Source organism: Rhipicephalus microplus, chromosome 2, assembly GCF_043290135.1.
Source record: "Rhipicephalus microplus isolate Deutch F79 chromosome 2, USDA_Rmic, whole genome shotgun sequence".
Taxonomy (NCBI): Eukaryota; Metazoa; Arthropoda; class Arachnida; order Ixodida; family Ixodidae; genus Rhipicephalus; species Rhipicephalus microplus.
The window spans coordinates 213,391,281-213,416,926 of record NC_134701.1 but is presented as its reverse complement, the minus strand read 5'-3'; the positions used below and the strand labels follow the sequence as shown (position 1 = coordinate 213,416,926).

The window sequence follows — 25,646 nt, the reverse complement described above, 5'->3', positions numbered from 1 at the left end:
TGGAATAAGTCTATATTGTCCGCTAGATAGACATAGTTGTCTATTTTTAGAGCTGTTTGAAAGTTCTACGTGTTTTTAGCGGTGGTGACTGCACTATCCCGGCCTTTTTCGACGTAGTTTGATGGTTTCCTAACGGCGCCTACAAATCACCGAATGGGCTCGTTTTTCGTCGTGACACCGGTCGAACAAAATGCATTAAGGAGACTCCTTCCACTACATGGCATTTCTGTAGTTTTTTTTTTTCCGAAGCAGCTGCAAGTAACATGGTGGCTTCATGGTAGGAAACCTGCTTGCCGCGCGAACGGCTTGGGTTCGATCCTCAATGGTACTGAAATATTTATTCTTTATTTTATTTGCTTCTTTCTCGATTTTTCGCTCACGGACGATTTTGCGCTCGCAACTGACGGAGCCGATGGCGGAATTTCTGCGACGCAAGCTCTTTAATGCTATAGCGTTAAAATGGTCATTGTTAGCTCTGTATGCCACAGTAAAAAAAACGTTGGGGGAGGGGTGGGGGCATGGGCCTGTGTGCCACCCCCCTGGCCATGCCACTGGTTCCCGCCAAGCCTCATAATGCTGTAGAAGCAGTGCCGACAATGTGCTCTAAGGTGCGCCACGTGGAGTTACCCTGAGGCAACAGCAACCCGGCAATGCCCCCAACCAAGATAGGTGGATCTTATAAGTCATCTTTTTTCTGCGAAAGTCATAAAAAGTTAAAAGTGCATCTTATACACCAGAAAATACAGTACTCTTTGCAGCAACCACTATAACTGCCACTCCCTTACTTTCTCTTTATGCACAATGCTGAGATCAGCAGTGACGAGTGTGGAGGCGGGGCGGTAGAGGTGATTCCCACCCCACCAAAGCCTGTGTCATCCCCTCCCCCCTCCTGTTTTTCCAGCGCTCTCGTCGTTCACCTCCTATCACCAACTAGAACAATTGAGTGGGATCACCGTGAGCACACAACAACAGTATTTATACTATGGTAGGGTTTTCAAGCTAACTAAAAACATTCTCAAAAGTCAGGACCCTTTCCCCTCCAGTGTTACTTCAAGCTACCCCCCCCCCCCCCCCCCCTAAAGTGAGTCTCTTGATCCGCTCCTGGAGATGAGCTACTTATGCTTGATCGATTAATATGTGGGATTTAACGTCCCAAAACCACCATATGATTATGAGAGACGCTGTAGTGGAGGGCTCCGGAAATTTCGACCACCTGGGGTTCTTTAGCGTGCACCCAAATCTAAGCACACAGGTCTACAACATTTCCGCCTCCATCGGAAATGCAGCCGCCGCAGCCAGGATTTGATCCCGCGACCTGCGGGTCAGCAGCCGAGTACCTTAGCCACTAGACCACCACGGCGGGGCACTTATGCTTGCAATGGCTCCCTAAGAAGCACAAGGATGCAAATTAGACAAGACTGCAAGGCGTTTGGTTTAACAAGACTTTTTATATTTATGTGTGTGTATATATATATATATATATGCATGTAGATTGGTCTAGACCCTGAAGAGAAATGCAAGGACATCACACACCAGACAAAACAAACAATGTGCAAGGGGGAGAACAACTTAAAACGCTGACGACACACAATCTTTTCACCGACTTGCTTTGCAGTTACGAGAAACAATAAATAGGCTCAGTTCGTTGAATGGTGGGAAGCACAACAGTTGCGGAACATGATGTCCAGATCGAGAGTCAAAGAAAGCGGCATGCTGGGGCTTCACTAGGAGCTTGCATGGAAGCCTTGCAAAGGTCATGTCTTCAGCTTCTGTACATTATCTGCAACAGATAAAAACAGAGAATGTCTCTCTGAGAAAAGATGAAAAGAACACTTGTTTTGCATTAAAAGGAAAGTTTTGAAATTGACAAAAAACTGAACATGAAAAAAGTCACACTTAAGGATTGCAAAAATGCTGCAACTTTCAAATATACCTACAGCTGGACACATACCAGCTCAGTGCATAGTGAAGGAACAGTGCTTCGCGCAGTGACACGAGCAAACATTTTCGTTTTCTTTTCCTTTCCTCTGTTCTTTGACTTATCAACCCTTCAATAGGTGGCGCCACCGTTCGAGTGGGGCCACGTAAACGCTAACCCACTAAACTACATGACACTGTCCGCAACGAACATTTGCTGCATGATAACGCCATTCCCTTAACATCGCTATCATGCTAACAGTAAACTATAGCTGTCTAATATATAAGCATTCCGCATGGATCGCACTGTCTTCGCAGCTCTTTTGGAAGAAACTTATGTTACCATGCCCTTTCGCAGCAAAAATGCAGTTCTGATGCTTCTGTGAAGCGATGTGCACCTTTATTTCGGTTGTGCCGTCATGTAAAACATTTGCATTACAGGCGCACATGGTACAGAATCCGTACTTGTCACCTTTTCGTGAAGTCACAAGCATGTAAACTCCGCTGTGTACGGGTCCAGAAACACTGGCAACGACTTTCTTTTGACACTACCATCGGCCTTCCGAACGAGCAGCCACCACAACCACGTAATACACAACTGACGCCTGGGTAAGCGACGTAGGCCTAGCTTGTGAAATGCAGGGGCCAATGCAGACACACAAAAGCTGAGTGCAGTCGGCCAAAACTATAGCTATTGTGCGCAGTGGCCACTTTTTTGTCAGTCAGCACCATGTTATGGAACGAAGTTACAAAATTGACATGTGTTTATCGTGCATACACTTCTCCTTAATTCAACTGAAACTTAATTCAGTCATATAGCAAAGATACACAGAAAAAACTGCCACTCATGCACAATAGCTAAATATTTGGCCGACGGTACCTATTCCCTTCGGTAAGATGGCGTGCGTGTCTCACAGTTTTCGACGAGATGTGCAGTACTACATAGTGCTTAGAATATACTTAGCTGTACTCTACAGTATGGTTACAAATTACAATGAACTATGGGAGTGTAGCGCAGAGTGCTCTTCCACAGCTGTCACAGGTGGTAAGGCTGACGTACACACACAAGCTATGGCAGCCACTTTTCAAGAGATTGGAGATAGCATTCGTACAATCGGAAAATTAGGCCGAAATTCGGAAGACTCCAGGATAACTCGGGAGAGTTGGCGGATATGCATAACTATTCGCCATGAGATGGGTTTGTGCCCCTGCAAAGCACTCAGTGGAAAGGCCATTAAGCGAAGCTCCGAAGGTGCCACACTCGAGTGCATTCGAAGTTTGTAGTTCACTAACTTAACGCATTAACACGACCAGTGAGATGAAGAAAATATGCCAGCTATTGAATTTGGAAATGAATACGACTGTGCGTGGCTTCTGACATACGCGCATGCCACAAGTTGTCAAATATCTGCTAGAAAGGGTGACTTTAGCTCGTTTTATTGAAATCTCAACGTATATTCTGGTCGACAGGTAGATAGACTGTGCAAGACACCTTGTCCTCAATTTACCGTATTTGGTGTATATGCTTCAGCTCTCTGGCGTTGAGGTAGTGTACTGAAAGTGACATATCATGCATCACTCTCCTTTGCACAAACACGGCGACTGCAAAACTAGCCCAGGACTGAAATCTTGCAAACTGAACAAACTTCAGAGCTAGTACTTCCTAAATCACTGTACTACCTTCCGGTTACAATTGGTGCTGCCAGTAACCGTGACTAGAGGAATGAGCTACAACAGGCCGTTGCTGAGAAACGTGCTATTCTAATAAGGATGCCATGGAATATCCCCGAGCTCAGCTGATGACTTTCAATGCTTTTCTCGCAATGCTTTCCTTTTGATGCCTGCAGCCCACAAACTTCTGTCCCAAAGTGCACCAAATTTTGATCCATAAAGAAGGCATGCAATGGCTCACCAGGATAGAACCACTGCCGACTCGGGAGGTGAGGAAGATGTGGAGGATGTGCGGGCCCTCTTGCGCCTCTCGGGGTCTGACTCGTAGCCTGGCTGCGGGTCAGGTTGGGCATCTTTTAGTTCAGCGTAGTGCTCGGGCAAAAACTGCTGGACCAGGGCATCAAAGTCCCGCTCCAGGGTTCGTGCCTGTTGACACACCTGAGACTCTTTCTGCGAGAAGAGAGAGGGAACGCTCGTGAGCATTCATGGACATCTGAGAACAAGTACAGCGAGCAAACAAAGGAGCAGGTGCTTCCAAACGCCAGGAATCCAAATATTGCAAGCAATACGCAAAGACTGTGTAAACACAGAGAGACCACTACAAGGCGCAATTGTAGTGGTCTCCTTCTGCCAAATGTTCCTTGCCGCTTACTTGCAGTCTCGAACAGGGCCGAATTTTTCCTATTGGCGCACGTGTTGCAGCACCCTCTGTAATGTATTTTTTGCACTTGGCTTGAAGAGTGTCACACAGACGGAGGCAGAATTTATGATCTTTTCAACTTAAATAGATGACAAACTGAAATTTTTGCCATGTCTGACACTATTTACATAACTTTAGCATGTGCAGAATTTTTTACATCCCCTTTAATATGATCACTGCTTGCATCTTACCCATTTTCCTATTCATTTCTAAATATTTAAAGGGTTTTATGCAACACCTTTCCAAGTAACAATAACATGGATTCATTAAGAGAGTTTGTTGCCTCCAGAGTCCACTGCCACAAAAAAAATTTTATAATCTGTCAGGTACGAGCTAAGTTAGAGATTTTTCCCATACTGCAATGGGCCTTTTCCGGGTAGGTAGTCTGCACACACACGCCGGCCTCGAGGAAGCATGCATTATAATTTTTGGTGGCCAAAACGCGACGACAGGTGCTGATCAAGTGACAATCGCTGTCAAAAACATCCTAATGTTTCCACAAAAAGGGGCGGGAATGCAGGCATCTATTTGCCTACTAAGCATGGGGCGGACAATTTCGAAGTCCTGGGGCCACCAGTTTTGATTTTGGCAATCTCCACCTAAGGTGCTCTTTGAACTAGGAAAAGGCCCATTGCTTTCTTTCTTGTCTCATCCCTATGAATGTGCTGGAAGCTAAGCATGTAGGAATGGCATGTGGGAAAGAAGCAATGTCACATGCCCTTTGAGCACTTTTCCTTTATTCCACCCTTTGAACGTGTGGCTTACTTTCAATGCGACTACAAGTGCGCGCGTGGGAGCACATGGCCGCCTCTCACAGCACCCACATCAACTATGTAGCCGTGATGCTCGTATCAGTCAATGGCTGTGAATTCGAATGTATAGGACGGTCGTTAAACTTTGAAAACTGATTGTAAGTTGTGGGCCACGTGCTGCGGTGCTATGTTTGGATCGTGTGTTCACAGGAGCTTGTACTACTGCAGCGTTTTCTGACCACGCTTAGACAATATTAAAGGGCCCTTAATGTATGTGCCTCATATGCGCGAGTGTGTGTGTACAGGAGCACGCACGTGTACATAATCAGGGCTAATTGCGTAAAAGCTGATCTACTTTTGTCGGAACTTGTGAGCCCAGACAATCTTAAAATTGTCCTTTGAGAAATAGATCTGGAAATCGGTAAAAGCTTAAGAGGTGATGCAGAGTTGCGTTAAAGGGAGCCATATATAACTGATATTCTTTGCCCTCACTCCATTTTCTGATATAGTCCTTTACCTATCAATCAATAATATACATACACTGTGTACCAATTCTGGCAAAATGATACATAAAGGTAAGTGTTGATGAACTGGTGAAAAGCCCATCACAACATTTCATCACAGTCTTCTATTTCGTAGTACACACCGTTTACACTGCTCACGCAGTTTCCGTCACGTGCAAGAGCTAGATAAGCACGAATTAAACAATCTACACTTATTAGCTTGAAAGCGCGAAAACCAAGTAAAACAATTGAAAACAAATTAAGTGTGATAGCAATGGACATTACTAGAGAGCAACCTCCGAAGTTTCGAGCTATATTGCTCCAACAAGTAATTGCGTCTTTTTGGAAACTTCAGTAAAACTCACGCCTATGAACTTTCAAGGCCTTTTCAATAAAACACTTGGCTTTTTTAATATCGCTGAAACCAAAAAATATTGAAACCAGTATTTTTTAAATATGTAACTAGATAATTTTGTATTATTCCATAATATTTTACTTGCATGCATCTTTTAAAATCCAGTCACAGAGTAATTTTATTCAAAGTCTAGTTTTTTACCTATTAATTGATAATGCCTACCCATGATGCAATAATACCAACTTATATAAGCAATAATAAATCAAGAACCAAATTGAAATTGTTGCCAACTTTATTTTGGGGATTACATCTTTCATTTCTGTTTGGCTGAGGCATAGGTTGTTCTAGCTGCGACTACAAAACAGAAAGTTCATAGCATTTCTATATAAAACAAAGTATGCGAAAATTTATTAAACCGTCAACAACTTCAGCAATCAAACAGGCTTTCTTATTTTTCATCCAAATTTAGTACTTTTAAAGATTTGATAAAGTACATACGCATGAATTTTCAAGGTTGGTAAACTTACCATTAGATGAGTGACTTACCATTAGATGAAGTCAACCAAATACTTTAATTAAGTTGGTGTTCTCGCTAGCATGAACCATGAATACTGTGGCAGCTATGACCTTACAGTTTTTCAGAGTTCATGTGAACAAAACATGCTGCATATATGTGCAGGTGAGGGTGATTTCTTGATAATTTAAGTTTAATTTCCTCACAGCGAGGCACCATAGCAAACAAGGGAAAAAATAACTGGTTGCAAGTTTCACACTACGGTGTGTGCTGGCTTCATTAATTATCACGAAATTCCACACATCTAAAGCCAAATGCTCGGATATACATTCAAAAACTAAAGTGTGAAAGTAGTACATAAAAACGGACATAGCTGTCGAACTGGCTTTTGTTCGATTTCCCGAGAACCAACACGTTTTATTATTATTACACATGTCTTGCATGTAACTATGCTCGTTTTGCATGAACCAACTACATTTTACTAAATCAGCTAAATAAATTAGCAGCCCACAAGCTGACTGCTGTACGAAGAACGTGACCTGCGTAATTCAACTCCAAGTAACTTCGCTCATGAAGGCCTACACCGTTTCACTCTCTAATTGACATCGTTGCATCTTCATCTTGTTCATGCAAATATCATCATTAATTTTATTATTCACTTTGCAGTCTCAATTATTAACAAATTTCATTCGTTATTTTCCACGCTTCTGGAGCTTAAGATCTCAAGAGACTAACTCATGTTGCCGAGAAAGTGCGATATGAATAAGTGATAGCTAAAATATGTGAATGAAAATGAAGGGGCACTGGTTTCCAATTTGGATTAAAAAAAAAACAGCAATAAACGAGGCATTCAATTCAAGCATTACTTGCTCATACATGTTTGTAATTGAACTTTTCATACAAACGAGACTTTACAAGCTACCTAATCCAGATGCAGGCAGTGAATTTAGCTTAATGATGACAGCGATATACTGATCAAAAACTTTGCGATGTATATGTGACTACTGAATGGTAACAACTTTTGCATAAAATGCATACCTGCATCAAATTGCACAAAGCTGTCTTTAGTGCTGTTCCTGTTTCTAATCCACAGGATCAATAACACCACAAATAATAGGTAACATAATGCACTCTTGCAGTACACTTTAGTGTTTCCTTTCTATGCAAGCACAAATAAAATTGTGAAATATAGTATGCTGTTTGGTAGCAGACATAACTTGCAAGCAGGAAGAAGCTATGCATGGTGAGGAAGACAAGTGATGTTACTTTCTAATGCAAGATGACATTTTTGCTGAATACCTTTCATAAGGCATCTAATTTCACAACGCATCCAAGCATTGATTGCCTGCTTCATGCAATGAACATTTATTTTTATTTTTGTACCTTGGGTAATTCTGCTAAATTAAAAGTTCAGGCAGTAGGTTGGAGCATGATGCACCAATTATATCTTGACAATTCTTCCGAGCTATAAAGCATATTCATGAAGGTCACTGGAAGTAAATACTTGAATGGGTGTTCCCAAAACACGAGTGCATATGTAGCCACGCTATCTCAGTATATATCCAAGAACATCGCTTGAATAAAACCTGTATGAGAGCCTTTGGCTTGTATTGCATGTAGAGCATGCAATACTATTGCATGCCCTACATGCAACAGTATTGAAACTTGAGCTAGTTCAAATGGTAGCATGTTTAGGCAAAGCGCAAAAATGATAAAATGACAAAGATGAAGTAGAACATCAGGGACATGGATCAGTGCTACCATTCGTGCCCCTTCTGCTGTACTCAGTTTTGTCATGTTCGCCATGCACCTAAACATGTTTGCTACATGCTCTTTACATATTCATAATGTCAGAATAAGAGATGCCTTAGTTAATTTTACATGGGATTGACAGCAAACTTATGCCTGTATGCACAGCTATGAGATTACTACTTGATTTTCAGCATCTCTGCTAGCTACACGATAGATGTGTGCCTGTAGATAGAAAAAGTGTATGACTTTTTAGCGGAAAAAATGTACGTGAACCATAAAAAGACAGACTAGTTTTGTATGCCTTTTTACAATTCCAGCATAGTTTTCGCGCTGGAAATTCAACATGCCTATATTTTCATTCATAATGGTTTACCTTCACCAGACCCGCCAAGCTTTTTCAAACTGTTTTACTTACTGTGAATGCCTTGTAGATATTGCCTTTATTCCATACTTTATAACCATCAATAGCCTTCTGCATTTGTTATGAGACCAGAGACGTGGCAAGAAAAAGAAAGGAATATGTTCAAGGTAACTTATTAAACTAGCTCAAAACAACACAAGCAATGTTGTGTACAAGATTCAGCCATCATGTAAATGCAAACCATAAGTTATATGGTTTAGCCTTCCTACAATGACCATGGTGGCAGTGAGAGCGTGGTTAAAGCGTATTAAGACATTGTGACTTTGTGAAACTGAATGAAGCCACATTGTCGCAGATTGGATGAACATGTGCTAACACAAAATGTCATTACATAAAAAGCACATCCACAACTCATTTGGAGGGGACACATTGATTCACACCAGCCTATACAACTTACACGTACACTCATTTTTACACCACTGGTATCGCCACTAACAGCATTCACTGCTAATGGATGACTGCTCATGCAGTAACCACCCTTGGCTCACTGTCACAAACGACTCCAATTTTTGGAGCATACGCGGGCCCCACCTTCCAAGGAAGGGCGCTTTTGTGTTGGGGGACGAGATCCGGCGACTATAACGACCCAGCGTGGCGCCGGCTCGTCTTCCCTGCACCAGTACCGGAAGGGGCACCGACGATCTAAACAAGAAAAATTACTCCCAGATGAGACGGGAGCACGTGTACGCCCCTGAGCAGGTTTGAACTGCATCGGAAGGCCAGTTGACGTACAGCCAGCAACAAGTGCGGTCGTCGGTGTCGCGAGTCTCGCGTAGGCGACGAGCATGGAGTGACCCGTGCAACGTATTGAGACGGCTGCAATTTCGGGCACCCTCGTCGTCTGCCAAGCCGGCGAGACCTTCAGCAGCACCCGTCAACTCCCCTACGTGCACCAAGAGCTGGCCTGGTCCGTATGGAACTTTTTATTGTGACTTTTTTTAAACTGTTAAATTGTTTTAACCAGCCTTTTTTTAAATATTTGTAGGGTGCGCTGCGTCGCACGTTGAAATTCAAAAGCGCCACCATGAGCATTCTGTAATTATTGCCTTGTATCTCCTTTGATTCATGTCATTAGTTTAACTTTCCGCATATTTGTCTTTAGCCTGTATCTGTTGTAGTGTTTTTAGCACATTTTGTTATATAGCTGTTGTTTCTATCGCGCGTATCAGTTTTTCCTTTGTTATTTTTGTGATCTCCTGCCTTTGCCCCTGTTTCAATTAAATGCTTGTTTGTGTGTAATCAAACTCCGTGTCTGCTCTATGAGTGCATCGGTCAGGCCCACACATCCCCACACGTGCAACCCCGCACGGGTCGACCAACCCGCAAATAAATTCAAAATGTGCCACTTCGAGGCTTTTCAGGCGTCGCAGGCCGAAGCGTAAAGTGGAAGCCTGTGAGTCTGCCGCACGTCGGTGTTGGATCGGCGGGGCCTCACCCGAAGTGCGCGACACTCACGCTAATATGGTGTAATGCTACAAGAATGGCTGTTTCCCCTACTAGAGCTTGTGGGTTTTTAAATATTAAATTTCTATGCTGTGCACGCAAGTTATAGATCCAGAAATTATTATGTCATGCTGCCACAGTGTTTGAGTGATAAATACCTTAAAACTAAAAAAAACTGCTTTTTTTGGGGGTCCACATAAAGGCAACAGACAAAGCAGATAAGAAAAGTGGATTGGACTTGCGACTTCAAGATCAACATGGCACAATTCTAGGGAAGGCCTTTAATTAAATAGAACCTAAGCTTACACAATCTTGAAAAACACTTTAGAAAATTTCAATTAAAGTTGGAAAGAAGATGAGAACTACGTTGCCCTACACATTTGCTTCACCTATGTCTGTTGATGAACACATCCACATCCTTCTATGTGGACGGTCCTTCTGACTGATGTTATAGCAAGAAGAGTCTCGACTGTCGCTTCTTTGAGTTGCCATACAAGGCTTTAATGGTCAGTTTCTTGCTTCTTAATTCATCAACACACTATGTGGCGTCTGCATCAGTAAGGACTTTTCACACTTACAGCCAATAATCATGGGCAATGCTGGACAAGCTTTAAAATTTGGCCTAACATTCTAAAACATTCAGTAGAACTGACAGTTAAGCGAGTTGGTGTGAGTTCACAGTTGAAAACAGCGCAAAAGAAAATAAGGGACATAAAATTATGAGAACACAAGGACGGGCGCCGGTCCTTGCGTTCTCATAATTTTGCGCCGGTCTTTGTGTTCCCATGATTTTGTCTTGCTCCTTGCGTTGCTCTTAAATATGCTAATAAAACATGACCGTCTTTTCAAACACATACTTCAGTGCTTATCAGCAACTGCTAGTACCGCCGATTGATTGATATGTGGAGTTTAACGTTCCAAAACTACTATATGATTATGAGAGATGCCGTAGTGGAGGGCTCCGGAAATTTCGACCACCTGGGGTTCTTTAATGTGCATCCAAATCTGAGCACGCGAGCCTACAACATTTCCGCCTCCATCGGAAATGCAGCCGCCGCAGCCGGAATTTGATCCTGCGACCTGCGGGTCAGCAGCCGTGTACGTTAGCCACTAGACCACTGTGGTGGGGCACTGGTGGTACCGCTTGATATTCAACCTTATAGTTGGGCAATATGCACATACATGCACAAAACAACAGAAAAACAAAGCTGCAAACAATGCATTCAATAGAAAGTGTGATAAGATGCTTCATAAAAGAGAATTACTGCACAGAAGGCTGATTTGACAGCAACAGAAATAAAAGAGAAAAGGACAGTTTGGGAAGAACTGGAAGTGAGAGCTCAGAGATGCCAGGTGGAGGAGGTTTTCACTAGAGCTGTGTGAACAGAGTGACCGCGACACGAAAGCCCAACATGGGTGCCAAGAAGCATATCATGAAATAATATTACTTAGCAAAAATTTTTTGGACTTGAGAAAAATTCAAGACGCACTATTGCCACAGCAATGCCAAGATCGCATCCTCCCGCCACCTCAGCTTGAACCGCAAATATTTTGTTGGGCCATCAGTCTTGTGGAGGCCCGCGTTGATTATCTCGTTCCAAGAAGCACAGACAAATGAACCGAATGCTGAACACGATCTTCTCACCATGTGACTTGATGAAATGAATACAGAAAATTTGTCTCGAATTTGTGTTCTGAACATTCACACAGCTCTAGTATTTGGAATAGCCACAACCAGGCCGAGCTGATTAAAGGCTGCCATAAAGCAGTGCCATTCTGCTAATATTTGCATCACAAAGGCCCACAAGGCAAAGAATCATTACATTCATCCTTAAGTACAGACCACCAAGCTACCTACTTGTAATATGTATGCAAAATGTTCAATCGTGAACCAATAGAATGATTGCATTGGCACAGCTATTTTTAGCGTGCTAGGTATTGTGCACAGTGCTAGAAAAATGTGTGCCAGTGTTCGTATTAAACGAAGTCCAAAACTGAGTTTTGGAAAGTAGTAGTTATTGCATGGCCCCACTACACAACTTGAGAATTTCAGTCATTGGTTTGTGGAACGAGCTACAACTCATTTATTTGTTTTTATGTGCAGCGACAGCGACTTGACTACAAGACACGTGGTTGGCGGCACCGGATATAGTTGTTACCACTAAAGGTTTCTCAGTGCGCAGCTAAATTTAAGTACCTATGTGCTCGTGAATCTTATGACCATCTTAATAAAGCGCCCGCAGTCAAAATCAAACCTGCAACCATGGGCATAGTGGTGTAATGATGCAGTGACCGAGCTACAGTGGTGGGTTCAGGCTGGCTACTTCAGTGAAAGCCTTGTCACAATTACCGCATTACCTAATAATGCTTCTGGAGGGGCACTTGCAACACCCGATACCTCACCACAACTGCTCATTACGTAAGGCCTCAATTTTGAGGTTCCTAAGCCTAACGACAAGAGTTGACAGGGACACCACAAGTGTGGTTCTTGTGTTATTATAGTTTTCACATCAACAGCCGCTCTTTGGATGGTTCAGAATTGCAAAATGAATTCTTGGCGCTAGTTTATGACATAAAACCCCCAATTCCCTGGCAGTTGCAGAGCTAAACTGCATGCAAGGGTTCCGTGTTGCCTGTGCGTAAATAGGATGAGAGTGGCAGGCGGCAATAATTAGTAATGTCATTGCTATGTGGCTTTGCTAATGTGCTAATGTATTACTGCACTGAATCGAAAAAGTGCAAGTTTGTACACTCCTAGAAAACTGTACCACAAAGAAAAATATTAGTTGTGGTATGTTTTTGACTGCTTACGTTTTTCTGTGCTATTTATTGTGGAACCTTTTATGATTGCAAATTTCGGCATAATGGCCAGAAAAGAATGCCCCATTCCAGTGCCAAGAGCTGTCTAGAGTACGACTAAGACGAATTAAAAAAATGTATAAAGGCACGCCGTCGACTGGCACTGCAAGGAGCCAGCCTCCGTCTCACCCGCTCTCAACACCAGAGTTAAGGGAAGAAGGATGCTCACCCCAGACTTGACCTTGGGAGAAAGGGAAGAAAAAAAAAAGGTGGGGGGCACAAGAATACCCCTTGAACACAAAAACAAAGAAAACTTACAGGTGCATGCACGTGCGATGGGCTATGATGCACGCACACACGGTGGTACAACACTGCTAAAGCGATGCAAAAAATCAAGCACAGCACAGACACGAACACAAAGAAAGAAAGACGTGCAACTCCTTTCTCCGCCTTCCATCTAGCTAAGCTTGTGCAAATAGTGAATTTTAGGTTCAAAGAGAATTTCGAGAGAATAGTTATTTCGATCAAATTATTTCGAATTAAAGACATAACATATAAAGAAAAGTGAACAGCATTCTCATGACCTAACTAACCAGCACAATTATTTTTAAAAAATTGAAAAAAGGCCTGTACACGTGCATTTTTTTTGTTTAAAGGAAGTGGAAATAACATTGAATCGTATGAGGATTTGACTTGGATTAGAACGCCAGTGATAACATGTAAAATAGGTTATGTGTTAAAGTCTAATATTCTTAGGGTATATAAAATGGAATGACAAGCTTTTAAACTTAAAAAAATGATGAATTGATTTGAGGATAATATGTTCATTTATCCTTGATGTGGCAGAGCATATTTCCCATAGATAAATGTTTTCATGGGTAAGCACTTCTTGAGTGCAGCGAGATCACCTTGAAAGAGGGTTACATGTGCCATAATATACATTTAGGTAGATGCTTTCACGGCTTAGCACAGTCCCACTGCAGTGGAACTACCTTTACAAGAGGTTAGCCGTGCACTAATATTCACCTCGTCGTTCATTTCGAGTACTTGGAAATTTTCACTAATTTACATTCCAATCAAAGCAAATCTGAGTGCTATAATATTCGTTCAAATACTCGAAGCATTCAAATATTTGCACAAGGCTACATCTAACAAACTGGGCTCATAGGGGGGTCAGAACTTAGTCAATGGGATAATTGCTTTCATTCTCACCCCTCAATCAACTGTGTATCTGTGGAAATAAACCATTATTATTAATATTATTATTATTATTATTATTATTTTTACAGGTGCCTAGGTTTCCACCATTGTACAACAAAATTTTTCAGTGTGGGATGCCTCCAAGCATGCAATGCAGCAAGTGAACCGTGCTGGTGTCTCAAGAATATAATTAAACAAAAAATTTTCTGCCCTTTATGTCAGACATGGCCTCTGCTTTCCTGGCGAAATTCGAAGTTGCGGTGACAATCAGGCACTAGCATACACACCAGCACAGTGCAGTTGACATGTTCAAAGTGTTCTATTTTCCACAATTATTGCAAGGTTGTGCACAATCCTTTCAAACTGATGCACTGTTCATGCTAAGGCGTGATAAACAATAAAATGCAAGGAGGGGTAAAACTAATAATGTATCACATGGCAACAGTACAACTGTAAAGTGTGGGCACAGTAACTGAACATCACTAATGCATGTAAACTTAATGCTGATGGTGCAACCAGATAATATTTCAAAATTTATACTATGTAGTTTTCTGTTCTTATCACCTGTTTATGCTAAGTATTTGTTAATGGAAATGATCACCTAAAATGTGTAATCAGCTTCTTTAGCCTAGAAGTGCAAATTTACAATTTAATTATATAGTTAAACCTATTTGTAATAAACCTGCATGTAACAAATTCCTTGCTATAATGAAATTTTTCAATTCCCCACCATTACTTGCGCACTTTTACTCCCTCGTAAAAGTTACGATGCGCAGGGCTTTATTCTCAATCAGGACTTGTTACGGAACATGGAAGCGACGACGAAAACTGGCGAGAGTGTCCACATAATTGCTATCGCAATATTAACGCAGTTTTTTACTGCTAAATAAGCGTTTTGGCTAAGCTCTGCCTTCGGTACTCCTTTTGTTTAATTTGCGCGTTTATCTTTCAAATTTTCATGCCCAACCTGCATATAACGAAATACTCTTTATAACAAAATTTTTCAGAAATTATTTTGTTATATCCAGGTTAAACTGTAATCAACAAACTTCCAAATCACTTTCAGTGACTTCCAATCGCTCCCATCTTTCTTGTTTATAAACAAATGAAAATCATAACTGAAGGACGCTGTTTAGGCACAAAATACTTGAGACCAAGTGCTGTTGGCGCATAAACGTAAATGCATTCTATGCATGTGACACTGTACAGTACTTACAGAAATTTCAGTACAAGGTATCAGGTACAGCATACTGCAAACAAATTTCACACACTAGACCTCAGCTATGAAAGCTGAACTTAGAGCTTCTGGCTTCTGTACATTCATACACAGTTCAAAATAATGAAAGAGACATCAATTATCATGCCTACTTGTCTGCCTACCTGTTTACATACCTTGCTATGCAAAGTACCGCTTTGATAACATGAAAAGTGCATCAGGGCAAAAAGTCAATGTTTCACAACTACAATGCTTGGGTGTTGACACTTCTCTCTAGTTTTCTAATGCACACAACCTTGCATCGACAAATGCATGGTTCAGGGCAAGTAAAGAAAATGCATTCTCATTACACCAAAAGCTAACAAAGCCGAATCAGCATGCATTTCAGTACAAGCAAGTAAAGCAGCGGGTTAGCCAAGTATTGTTAGAGCATCGCAGCTTCATTCAGCAGGATAGATTTGTATAACGAGACACTTTCGATGCTTCAGCAGGTCTGTTTAAATACTACCACTCATAAAACGACACATAAGGGGGGGGGGGGGTGCAGCTGAATCATAGGTTCCTTATTCCTTATTGGTACCATGGACATCAGCTTAGTAAAATGCAACTGAGTCAATGATGACGATTCTTTTTATGAAGGACCACAATGCTTTGAGAAAAGAAAATTAACATTATGCCTAGCTTTTTAGCCACTTTTCCCACTGCAATAAGACATTTACTATAGGCCTAAAACTGCACATTATTCAGATGTGATAACAAACACTGTATAACCCAAAACTCAATTATTTCCATTACAACCAAAATTCGTAAAGTATACCCAGAAATTATCAATCTACAAGGCACAATAAATTCAATTCATACTTGTCAGAAGTCCTTTTTCACCAAAATTTTTCGAAATACTAGTAGACAATATTACTTTTAATTTGTGAGTGCTATCTTGTTATGTACTTACATAAATAATTTCACACATTGCGACATAAAATATGCAAGGTCATGGAACACTGAATGTGTCGTTTTCACACAGGCCTAATGTATTAATATCACACATGCCATCCTTAAAAACAACTATTAAGACAGTGGTTAAAGATAAGGAATCCCAAATTTCGGCTGGTCAATCAAGATTCCACTTCATTTCAGAACTGCTTAATCTGGCCAAGGCTTTCATCAAACCTGCTTAATTCAAAACTTTAGAAGAGAGTGACAGACAAAAATTTATTTAGAAGAGGGGAGAATGATAAGAAAAAAATGGTAGAAGTGTTTGTGTGCGATAGTTGTACATTTGCGACACCCAGATGTGCATGCATGAGCCCCCTTTCTCTTCCTTCAAGGAATCATCGGGTTAATTGCACACAATTTCGTGTAATGAATAATGAAATTGCTTTGCATCCATATTTTTGCACACAATAACTCGCAGCTCTATGTAGGGCAAGGCTACTCATGCTGGCACATATTAACTTCGATAGGGTAAGGCTACTCATGTTGACACATATTAACTTCGATGACGATTGTATGAGCAATTGAGTCGGAGTAACAAGAAATTTATGCGGCCATAAAAGAAGGCTACTTCTATCTGCGTTACCTCTGTCAACAGGACTGTTTCAGACAGAAACGAAGAAAGTTGGAAATTCCTGCCAGTAACCGAGCAAGCACATTTGATTAAGGAGAAAATTTCAGCGCAAACCAGAACACATCACAAAGAATATATGAGACAAGCACTGGTGCAGGCCCGCCCTGGCTCACGGCAAAGTTTCAATTAATGCTATGTACCAACTAGGCCCAACAGAAGTTTCATTACTCCTTATTCTAAAAATACAGCCCAGTCAATAAAGCACCTATCCAAAGAAGAGAAACGATGTCATTTTATCACTGTGTTACTCGAAGTGTCTTAATACTAAGGAACAGAACATGTGAAGATAATTGCACCTTCAAATCAGCATACATGCATTACTGCCGTGATAGATAGTACGGTGAGAATGAGCCAATATAAGTGCATTGTAGAAGTTGCCTTTCATGCTAGAATACCCAACAATGTTAACATCTCCCAACAAAATTTTACTTCAGCAAAGTTGACTGTGATTGGCCAGTTCGTTTATGACATACTACTTCAGTGATATTGCAGTTGTAGGGGCCATAAAAGTCATGCCTATGCCAGCAATGCATGCGTCTTGTATTTAAGAAATGTGCGACTAACCCGAGCCTGTACCGACAAGTTCACAGGTTCTCCGTAAACTATGCACCAACTAACTAAACGCAGCACTCTGTCAAGGACAGAAGACAAGCTGAACTCATGGAGCGTATATTTACAAAGAAAGACTGATAACAAGATCAACTCGTCCAGTGTGTGTGTGTGTGCCTTTATTTTTCTCCCCTCTCCACGCATATGCCTGGAGATGACCTGAATGTTTGTGATGGTCTGCACTTCTTCTAAGCAGCGTACATATACCTTATGAGTGTTCATTAATAACATCGGACATTGCAATGAACTGAAGATGAAGAGTAAAGTTGAGAGCATAGACTTTTTAAAAAATGTGGCAGTTGCAAAGCCTCATCATCACTGAGTGATTTTTGAACTGGCAAGTGCAACAATGGTACGCAGTCAAGCCATTCTTCAGTTCAGCATGAAAAAGTTCTACTAGCAAACTGCCTTTCAACATGAAGGTGTTTTATGCCGGAGTTTGCCATGTCTTCACTGATATATTCCCGTCACGTATATGAATATATAGCAACCCAAAATTCTGTCGTGGGGCGTCGAACCAGCAACCTCACAATCTGGAGCATGCAGTGCTATCCGCTAGGCCACTAGGTGTCAGCTGTCAAACATGCTAACGGCAAACCATTTACATACACCATATACCATTTGGCAGTCCTCAGAGCTCAAACTTTAGCGCATTTTCATCAGCAGTGGCGAGATGGCGCGAGCGGCTTGCGTTTGGCATAGTGTTTGGCACACTCTAACGGTCGTCACCTCTCGCGTTTCAATACCGTAATTACTCGAATCTAATGCGCACCTTTTTTCCGGTTAAGCGAGTTCATAAATCGCATGCGCGTTAAAATCGAGTGCGAAAAAAAAAAAAAAATGAATACGGTCATTCTATTGCCATCGGCATTTCCAAAATGGCCGCCCCCGACGTGCTTCTGCATGGCGCGTCGGCCATTTCTGCCTATGTGTTTCCCTTGTGCGGCACTTCGTACGTGTGCTGAGGAGTTCGTCATCTTGTAGTTCATTAGCATCGATGACATGGAAGGGCCGACTCCAAAAACTCGTCGGGTGCACCACGATGCCGCTATTAAAACAAAATTCATCGCGTATGCCGAAACAGACGGAAATCGGGCCGCATCGCGGTGGTTCGGAGTTCCCGAAACGTGCGTGCAGGACTGGCGGTAACAAAAGCCGAAGATTGTCGACAGCAAAGATTCACGCAAAGGCTTCAGTGGACCACAGCAGGGTTGGTTTCCGCAAATTGAAGAGCTGCTCGCTGAGTATGTGCTTGAGCAGCGAGCGGCACAGCGGCCCGTGACGACAGAACTGCTTTCAGTGCGGGCTATGCAGTTAGCTTAAGAAAAAGGGCTAACGTGAAGCCAGTTTAAAGCGAGCAGGTGCTGGCTAACTAACTGTCTGAAGAGGAAAGGCTTTTCCCTCCGAAAGCGAACGGGCATGGGCCAAAACTTGCCGGAGGAGTACGAAGAAAAGCTTCACAGTTTTCAGAGGTTCGTCCTAAATTTGCGGCACAACAACGGCTACCTGCCTGGGCAAATCGGGAATGCCGATCAGACGCATCTTTACTTCGACATGCCTGGCACCACAACCGTCGAGAAGAAGAGGGCGAAGCAAGTTCGCATGCTGACATCGGGCCATGGTAAAACAAGAGTGACGGCAATGCTCCATTGTACGTCAGATAGGCACAAGCTTCTCCCGTACCTCATATTTAAACGAAAGACGCTCCCGAAAGGAGTCATTTTCCCAAGTAGTGTGATCGTGCGGGCCAACAAGAAAAATGGGTGCGCGTTGCAATCGATGTCTTACTTTTTTTTTTTTTTGTCATGGAAACCGAGTGCGCGTTACAATCGAGGGTGCGGTAGAATCGAGTAAATACGGCAAGTGCCGCCTTCATGAAGTGTGGTCTCTCCTGCGCGCACGCTAATCAGACTCTTCATTTAGAAGAGCACAAAGGTCACTTTGCTTGCTGCCACGGCCGTGTTTAGGAAAGGAGCCAATGCTCATACAGTTGTTCGCACTAGTCCTGTGCATACTTGTGCGCTCGTTTCGTGCATCTTTCTGTTTGAGCAGCGTGCTTTAAGTGTCGAGCTGTGACGGTCGTAGTCCGCACTCGTTCTATGTATGCTCATTTCGTGCATGCTTTCTTCTTGAGGTGTGCGTTGCAAGTTTGGAGCTACTTGGTGTCCTTTGCGTGACTTTGCAATTTGTTGCTGTAGCATTTATTCCTTCGCACTTGTGGTGAAACAATGCACAATAAACGCTTAACTACCTCTGTAAAAACAAGTTTTACTTTCGTGTTATACCGCTTCCTAGAAAGAGGGATCAGCGATGTTTTTTTAAGAAATCTTTCACATATCGCTTTATATTGTCACAAGAATATTCTGTACACATTAAATATTTCCGTTTATTTGCAACTTTTACCATTCTTTTACCATTCTGAACAAGCTCATGGATATTTGCACTAAAGTTCAGGCATGAAGCTGCTCGTATCCTCAAGCCTTGCAGAAAATCATACTCTTGTCAAATAGTTGAGCCAATCCGCACCCACTCTTGAATGTCTCGTGTCTTCAGGTGTGTCGTCATGCTACCACAATGAAGTTAACAAAAAATTTGACTACCTCATAGTCTTCATTACAATTGTGTTAGATCTAGCTGCTAAGTAAGCAGCTAGATCTAACAGATTGCAAAAAAGAGGTGAGGCTTGTAAAACTAGACAGCGAAGCTGTGAGACAAGTGATGGGGAAGAGAGGCTTGAATGAAGACAGAATGACACATGCCGATGACAATATTGAAGTGACAATGGCAGATTGATAATGACAATGAAAGCATGTCAACAAAGAAATGACCATAAGATGGTGGCAGCTTAGCGATGATGGCATGACGATGATGGGAGTGTGAAGATGATTGCATGACAATGACAAAATTATTGTTTAAGAAACAAAAAGAAATTACAAGATGGGCAAGAAAGAATGATTACAGCGACGTGAAGACAACTGCTTATACATGCTAGAGATCATGACTGTGTTTACATAGATCGCTGGCCGCTCAGTGTTGCCTCACTTAGCTGGTTTGCACGACACCCAGGATTGAGCAATCATGCACGACATTAGCAGCTAGCAAAACACAAGAAGTGAGGGGAAGAGGTATACAAGTGTCCAGATTTAAGACAAAATTTCGAGAAAGTGTCACCATTACGTATAAACTTTTCAACAAATGTATTTGAGGGTGCGATTTGGGTAGATTGTGTCCTGGAACGCCCCACTGGTATTATACCACCTTGCTCTAGGAGTTTTGATGATCACATCAATTCTGCCCAAGTGAGCTTCTTCAACACACATCTACAATTTTAGGCCTGGGATATGAAAATCTTCACTTCTCAAATTGTGGAATCAGAACATAATTATAGCCACAGGTACTTTATCCTGAACTTTCTTGTACAACAGCAGTTCGCTGTGCACCACAAGCTGTCGAGGCCAGGCAGTCAATGGTGAGGTAAACTTATGCAGCCACACCAATAGCGAAGGACAGCCCAACCACCAAGATGGCGAAGCGTAGAATGAGTTACAAGAGAAAGCACAGAAGAAAGGGAAAAAATGTGTTAAAACAAACAGCATTTTTGTCTAATTATACCAGACAGAACTCTGGCACTGTCGTAGTGCGAATACTATGGGAGATATAGGATATCATAGTAGATGTTTGTGGACATTGCATCTGTGACTTCAAGCCATTATTTTATGATGTTTTATTAGCCTGTATCCTCCTATAAACCAAAGAAATAATGTATCTTCTATTTCTCTTAGAACTCACTCCCCCTGAATAAAACAAAAAAAAAACAAAAAAAAAAGAATTTGCACCCAACTGGAATTAGCTGAGCTAACACTAACTGCTGCATCTTCAACAATTATATATATATATATATATATATATATATATATATATATATATATATATATATATATATATATATATATATATATATATATAAATTCTGCAAGTCACAAAGATGTCCTTTAGGCAAATCCACACAGCACTCGTCCATCCCCTGCTGGTGGAGCCATTTTGCTCGAAGAGTCCGCAACCCCCAGCACCAGAGTTCCCTCTAGCTGTCTAGTAGAAAACTTGGACAAAAGACACAGCAATAAAACGAAACGCAACTCACATGATTGAAGGTGTAGCAGTTCTTGAAGATGAGCTTGACATCGGCAAGGAACTCGGGCACATCCTCGTAGTGATTGAAGTGTGATGGCGAGAGCTTCTGCTTTATTGTCGTCAGATCCATGGGCTTAGTGATCACCTTGTAGTAGTTGGGCACCTGGAACACGTCCATTATCAGATGCCGTACGATTCAGTGTTTTAGTTATCGTAGAGGAAATGAGCAGAATGACACAGCTCCTATAGCGAGTAGCTTGACCATGTGGTTGTACTCTTTCTTAATGATGCTATGGAAAGTTGGCGGAATAAGAACATACCTAGTATGTAAAGAGTACACTACAAAGATGGATGAAGTTTTCTCAGTAGAGTACTGTGAGGTTGTGAGTCGTGTTTAAGTTAACCAAGGAATGTTTGCAAAATAACACAAAGTCTATAGAAACGTGCAAGCGTGGAGCTGACAAAAAAGAGAAAAAAAGAAGAGGGGAGGAAGAAAAATTGCATTACAAAACAACACTAAATGCATTAAGAGGAATATAGCACTTTCAGAGGTAAGAGTGGGACAAGGATGAAGAGGAAAAATAAAACGAGCATTTTGAGCGAGCTGGTATTCATTTACAACACGTTCAAGATGCCTAATCAAGTCCATTCATGTAAGTGCTCCAGTTGTGATTACCACAAATAAAAGGAAGCTTTTGCTGAAGGCTAGCTACATTTAGGCAACTAGTAATTCTGTCTGGTTGAACTTCTTAAATAACTAATAAGGAAAGCCAGGCAGGTTAAATCATAGAGTCTGAAGTTCCTTAAAAAAGCACCCCATCGGTGTCTTCAGCGATGGCACCAAGTGTAAGCAAGCCTGTCGCATCCTCGACTGCAAAAGCACGGCCACCCACACCCTCACGTGGTTGCACATGAACGAGCTGGCCCACTCCAAGGTGCGAGGTCTCGATTTCCGCGAGCATGCAAAACTCATTCTCCACCAGCCCACAGCGGTAGAGAACAGAGATAAACTGACCACATATAATGAAATTACCCATCATATTTATCTAGGTAGAAAGGAGACACTTTTCTCTTCCTCACTAAAGGTCACACAGAGTGCAGGCTCCCAGATGATTAGCTCCCAGATGATTGCAGACAAATTCATATTCCAGCCCGTCTTTATTGCAAAAGATTTATCCCGATACACGTCCCGGTAGCTTTTGGAGGCACTGCAACGACTTCGCTAGCCCGGACCATATGCTCTTGGATTGCCCTTCATTATGAGGCATCCAACTGAATGGGGGCCAGTGGCTATCTGCTATCAAAAGCCCCAATGCCGGGGCTCAACTATTGGCTGTCTGGAGGGACGTGCACCACAAGACTTCCCAACAAGTTCTGCGTCCACCCATGCATATCAGCATGGCAAAAATGAATTACTGCACACAAAACAAATACATACGTACTTGAGAAAACTAAAACACACCTGTTCAAGCATCAAAAGAAGACAAATGTAACCTCTGTAACGTTCTGACTAAAGTGAAACTGTCAAGATGCTTTCAAGGATATCAGAAAACGGCCCATGTAGCACAATTTCTTCCAGTTTTGTTATTTACAGTATCGTAATGATGCTTCTTACTGCAGAAAAACAGAAATTGTAAAAAAAAAGATAGCATAAACAGAAAATCTAGCACCTACAGTCAATTGAAACTTTTTATTCAAGTTCAACAAAAGCTTAAAAACACCCTCAATGCAGCAAATGCTAAAAAATATTGCTCCCGCATTCTCACATCTACTTAGACAGGAGCCCCTGAAGGTGCAGAATAACAAGGAAGCACCAGGCCAGTTTGTATTAGTAAAGTATGCTTCTTCTATCTGCCACGCTGGATACTGTAACAACATGAACCAACATAAAGGACGTGCATGTGTCCAGAACTTGTGCTGACTCACCGTTCGACTGACAGGAATGTGGAATGGTACACTCAACTCGTGGCAGAAGAGGTGAAGCAGGATCCTTTCGCATATCTGAAAAGAAAAGACACGCATGGTATGAGTGACACAAAACATTTTTTTCATTTACGTTAGGATCATGAACACTTGAACATATCAAATATGAACTCTATTTTTTATGTACCCTTTACCACAAGTTCTAGATTATTTAAAATTGAATTGATCATATTTCTAATAAAATGGCTATATGGATCCTCCTGAAATAAATGTAATTAAATTCTACAGTTATCAGAGGATGCAAAATGCAATTAGTATGCTTCTAGCTTTAGTACAGCGAAAGTGGTCAAGTTCCAAAGTTCACTTTTCGAATACTGAGAATAGACATATTTTTATTTTTATCTTTTTTTCAAAATTTAAAGCTCCCTCCAGTATTAGTATATAGTCCTTTCTTGCACTCAGTAGACATCCAGCTTTTCTGAAATGCAAAAACGACCAAAATGGAGTGTACCGAAGTTGAGAAATGCTTGTCGGAGGAATGAAAGGTGGTCAAAAAAAATTAAAACTGAGGAAATAGCAAAAAACAAAATTTTGTATATCTAAGGAGCACTGCACAGATAAAAAAAAATGCCTTACAATTCAATAAATGCTCTAGAAGCTACGGGGCAGCAGGAGAGTAGTATATCACTATATCAAAATTGTTTTTTCAATCAAAACAGCCCCATTGCTTGTCTGGCAGTCAGTATTTTTCAAGCAGTTCATTGACTGTAAAGTCGAACAGAGGACTGGCAGCACAAAAAAGCAGAAGTTTCACGCCGTCAGTTCCAGGTTTGGTTTAGAGGCAGTCAGTGAGTTGCACAATCTCGCTGAAGTTGAGGACTGCGCGCAGGGCAGAGCACACATGATGAGCTGATCCTACTGGGTGGAAAATGTCATCCACTGTAGTAGCAGACAATCCCAGCTGCTTGCAGTACGGAGAGAGTGCTTTGCGGTGACCAGAGAGGGCCGGTCAGGAGAGGAGGAAATGCATTAAGATTTTACGGTCACTGTAGAAGTGTGTCGTTGCACCCTGGAGGCGATGCTGGCCCCAGGCGGGAGACAGAACTCCGGAGTGCAAGGAGGAAGGAGCGCTCTTTTCTCGTTAGCGTACCCTCTGGTAGATGGCGTGCTGAAGAGTCGGCGGCTAAAGTCCCTAGAAATAACCGAGTGCTATTCATGTCACCGTGCAGGCTCCTCCTCTCCTGCGTGCTTGGTAGCCTTGGTAGTGCAAGTGTTACCTTGTCTGTCTTCGGCCGCATGTTTCATTTTGCTTCCACAACGAATTGGCGAGGAGGAGGAGGCACTGCACCATCTTACCCTCTCGTGTGCACTGGAGAGGGTATCCTCGTGTCTGCAGTTTCTTGCTGGATGCTGTAGGGGCGCTGCTGCAGCTGCTGAGAGAGGAGGTGAAGGCAAAGGATTGGCGCTATTTTAGTTCTTTTAGTTGGTTCTTTTAGAGACTTTACCAGCGGCCGTACGCTGTTCAGGATAATCTCGGATGAGCCGAGTTCACGGAGTTTGCTCACATCGACAGTAGAGCCGAAGGGTCGTGCGCTGTCCTTGCCAGGTCATTGACAGCCTTGTTCCCTGCAGTGCCAACCTGGTCCTTCAGTGGATGGAATTCACTGAAGGACCACATCGCAGCCGTGATCATGCAGGCTGTGCAGCGACCACACAACACGTTGTGAGAGTGAGGGTGCCCTGTCTTTCTTGGCGAGCTGGCGTAGGGCAAATTTCGAGTCTGTGAAGATAGCCCCGTGTGAGACTTGCAGACATTCACTGATGAGGTCTGCAGCGAGAAGTATGCGTACCAGCTCGGCCGTGGTGGATGAGGCGCGGTTAAGAAGCCGGCATTTGTGCTTCAACGCCAGCTGTGGCGCCGTGCAAGCAGCGGCCACATAGTGGTCCTGTAGGACGTAGGAGTCAGTGAAAAACTGTGTCCTACCGACTAGGTCCTGGTCCATTCTGGCGGCGACTTCCTGATTTATGGCACAAGCTTAGGTGAAGCGGCACTCTTTAGTGAGGTGGCGGCCAAGGGGGAATCTCAGGTGCACTGTCCAAGACGACGAAGTAA

General features: G+C 42.3%; 1 protein-coding gene across 8 annotated transcripts in view; it reads right to left on the bottom strand.

The window, feature by feature from the left end:
* Positions 1–1,428: 1,428 nt before the first annotated feature.
* LOC119170408 (E3 ubiquitin-protein ligase TRIM33) overlaps positions 1,429–25,646 on the bottom strand; it is a 143,721-nt gene continuing 119,503 nt past the window's right edge. For 7 of the 8 annotated variants that reach the window (XM_075875818.1, XM_075875827.1, XM_075875819.1 and 4 more), the window contains 5 exons: positions 23,537–23,611; positions 21,621–21,773; positions 8,580–8,636; positions 3,830–4,038; positions 1,429–1,780 (listed from right to left, as the gene is read on the bottom strand). In XM_075875818.1, the coding sequence (XP_075731933.1) occupies position 1,780; positions 3,830–4,038; positions 8,580–8,636; positions 21,621–21,773; positions 23,537–23,611 (495 nt within the window). In that variant the 3' untranslated portion in view covers positions 1,429–1,779. The remainder of the gene's footprint in view (positions 1,781–3,829; positions 4,039–8,579; positions 8,637–21,620; positions 21,774–23,536; positions 23,612–25,646) is intronic. The other variant, XM_075875831.1, reaches the window with a different exon arrangement.